Source organism: Nanorana parkeri, unplaced genomic scaffold, assembly GCF_000935625.1.
Source record: "Nanorana parkeri isolate BGI_ZX_2015 unplaced genomic scaffold, ASM93562v1 scaffold967, whole genome shotgun sequence".
Classification (NCBI taxonomy): Eukaryota; Metazoa; Chordata; class Amphibia; order Anura; family Dicroglossidae; genus Nanorana; species Nanorana parkeri.
The window spans coordinates 265,583-268,810 of NW_017307235.1; the positions used below are offsets into that span (position 1 = coordinate 265,583).

The 3,228-nt window shown below is 39.4% G+C and overlaps 1 protein-coding gene across 1 annotated transcript; it reads right to left on the reverse strand.

The window, feature by feature from the left end:
- Positions 1-269: 269 nt before the first annotated feature.
- LOC108795407 (nodal homolog 2-A-like) lies at positions 270-2,723 on the reverse strand. Its single transcript, XM_018566653.1, has 3 exons — positions 2,465-2,723; positions 982-1,706; positions 270-422 (listed from the first exon to the last, which is right to left on the reverse strand). The coding sequence occupies exons 1-3, from the start codon at positions 2,721-2,723 to the stop codon at positions 270-272; spliced, it is 1,137 nt and encodes a 378-aa protein (XP_018422155.1).
- Between the last annotated feature and the right edge of the window lie 505 nt (positions 2,724-3,228).

The window sequence follows — 3,228 nt, forward strand, 5'->3', positions numbered from 1 at the left end:
TGCACAGAACTGAGAATTACAAATAGAAACAAAAGACATGAAGCATAATAGTGTATTCAGTGAGTTTATTGCATACGTATAAAATAAATTAACAACGTCTATAAAAAAATAAAAGAGAACAATAACCAAACCTCAACATGAGGAACTACATCATAAATCGTTTTATAATCTACAGTGCATGCATCCCAAATCTCAAATCATCTTCACCAATACCCCCAATAATAACACAAAGTCCCCAAATCTTCACGTTTGAAAGCAGCGTTCCCCCCTTAGAGGGCCCCACATTCTTCGATGATCATGTCTTCATGGTGTCTTAAAACAAGGTCGGGTTCTTCATGGAAGAGCATGGACAATGGCCGCATCTTCACTGGCACACACGAGGAACATTCTGATCTCTCCCATTCCTTTAGATTGATGAAACTCTAAAAACAAAAAATAGAAAATTCAGTGATTTAGTAAAAGGCTTTAGGTTAATAAAAATGAATAACAGAAAAGTTTTGAATGCAAAATGTTAAACCCGCAGTATAAACAGCTGATAAGGATACAGCTGACAGCAACTTTTGATGCAACTGTTGGCCATTAAACTTGCATTCTGTTCCATATTTTAATGATTGTATTTTATATACAGATTTTTTGTTTGTGTGCCCCCTAGTGGTCAGCTATATATCAGGCAATGGCAATAGGATATTTGAAGGAGATCTGCCGTTAGAGACATATCTAGGCTTCTATTGCTGTAGGTCTGCCCCAATGTTCTAAACACTGTATGCAGATACATTGCCATTCATTGATTAGTAAGCATTACCATTAGATACATTGCCATTCATTGATTAGTAAGCATTACCATTAGATACATTGCCATTCATTGATTAGTACAATATTATTTCAATTCATCAGCCAACATACAAAAACTCTAAAAATACAATTTCCCTTAAATAAATACTTTTCAGTGGGGGTTGGGGTAGCAGTAAAAACTTTTCTTACCTTTATGTAGTCATAGTTTGTTGTCTTGGCGGTGTCCTTGAGCGGGATCTGGCAGCTTCCTTCACACCGGTATGCGTTGTACTTTTTGGGGTAGATGACCCAGCTGTCCCATCCGAGCTCCTTGAAGTCTACCATCATGTCCACCTTTCTACACAGAGGAGCCTGCTCTTCTTCTGGCACGGCATAATTGTTGGTGGGAGTAATTATTTGCCTGTTGTTTCTGTTTCGTCTTTGCCTTCGGAAGCCATCCATCCTCGGAGAGCTTTCTGACAATTTCTTGATCAGGCCCGGAGACCTCGGCCTGGAAGACGGCTTGTCCTTACTGAAAAACACAACGATGGCCCGGTTCGTGGAGGTCTTCTGAACTTTGACGTCATCTTTAATGGACTTCTCGGGACGTTCAGAGTGAGGTACTGCCGCGCCGTGAGGCTTTCCTATAGCATGGTCGGTCTTCTTATTGCCCCACTGGAGATGCTGCCCCATCATGTTGGTCACATTGAAGCTTTTCCAGGCGGAATGGTGACTCACCGGCATGTTCCTTATGACCGACCCCAAGAAGACTCTACCTTGTCCGTTTTCAGTGTGGAAGATCTCCATGGTGATTTTGGTGGGGGTTTTAAATGGTGGGAGAAGAACTCGAAGCTCCACCAGTCTTAGATCATCTCCTGTGGTGATAGGTGTGAGGTCAAAGGTAATTGACCAGCGATTATCTTCCACAGTACAACCTGAGAGAAATAAAAAAAAAAGGTTTCATTAGTATGGTTCGTTCAAGACAAATGAGTTGACCATCACATATTAGCACAGCAGATAGAATGCTACCATAAACATTTTGGAATTCCAAATATACATAAGAGCCCTAGGGAGGGCCATGCTAAAAAAAATATGAAACATAATTCTGAGTTTAAAAGTCAGAATTCCGAGATTAAAAGTCACAATTTTGACTTTTAATCTTAGAATTCTGTTTTTAAAATTCTGAGTTTGGAAACTAACCACTCAACCATCATATTCTCAAACAATTCATCCCCACACAGCTACCTCCTCATGTATCACTTCCCCCTCCCTTTTAGATAGTAAGCCCTCAGGGGCAGGGCAATACTTACCATCTTGTCTTGAATTGTATTGTAACTGTAATGTCTTTCTTATATTGTAAAGCGCTGCGCAAACTGTTGGCGCTATATAAAATATATAAAGTATTCCTTCAACCACACAGTTTCAAAATGTTGTCTTGTGATATTTGGCATGGCAAGTTTAATGTTTGGAATCTTTTTGGTCACTACAGGACAACCCAGAAAGATCTTATTTCAGATTTGTCACCACCAATCATATAAATACATAAATATATCCCGTAGTTAGGTGAATCTATACTAGTTGGAGTCAATATAAACCCTCATAGTAAACTACTAACACAGTATAGACCGGTATTGTCAGAAGTCACTCCTCTACATAATTCATGTACAGATATAGGAAGGATCAATGTACTTACTCTTAGCAGGAAGGCTCTGGACAGTGTCGGACTCTTCCAAGATTTGATTTTCCGGCCTGTGAGGATCCTTGTGCTCACCCATGAGGGTTTGGTAAAGCTGCATCATATAAGGAGGAACCCTGAGCTTCTGAGAATGGCTGTGTAGTCCAGAAGGTGGAAAGTTCAAGTCCCCCGAGTTAAGTGGGAAAGGAGGCCTCCCCAGGGCCATGCAGATGGACCAGAAACATAGGACAGTCTTCAAGGTGATCTCTGAAGGCATCTTCTGCTGGGTGTCTCGATCAGCTCAGGAGAAGTTGACTCCTCAGAGGTTGTCCAAGGACTGATTTGGTAGTTTGAGGTCTCCAAGGTTTATATAGTGATGAACCCACTTACATCTCCACACCTCTGACACCTTGAACCCCTTTCATCTGTTTGATCCATGCACATTAAAGAGTCAAGCACTGCCTTGGTATCATATCATTAATATGCTAATCACTGTGGCAGCACATCAGGAGAAAAGTATAAATATACTATAAATAAAGAACAAAGTTCAAAGATGAAATTAACCAACTTCTATTCAATTTGATGGGAAATGATAGTTTCACTGTAAACAAAATAAAATCTGTATTTTTAGAGAGAGTTTAAAAAAAATCTAATTAAGCCGGATAATGTAAATATATTAGCTAACCATCTTTAGGCATAATATGGGATCCTACGGTTAAATAGATACAATGTTTAAATAATTAATAATAGTTTTCCTTATTATTATTGTTGTCATTGTATTA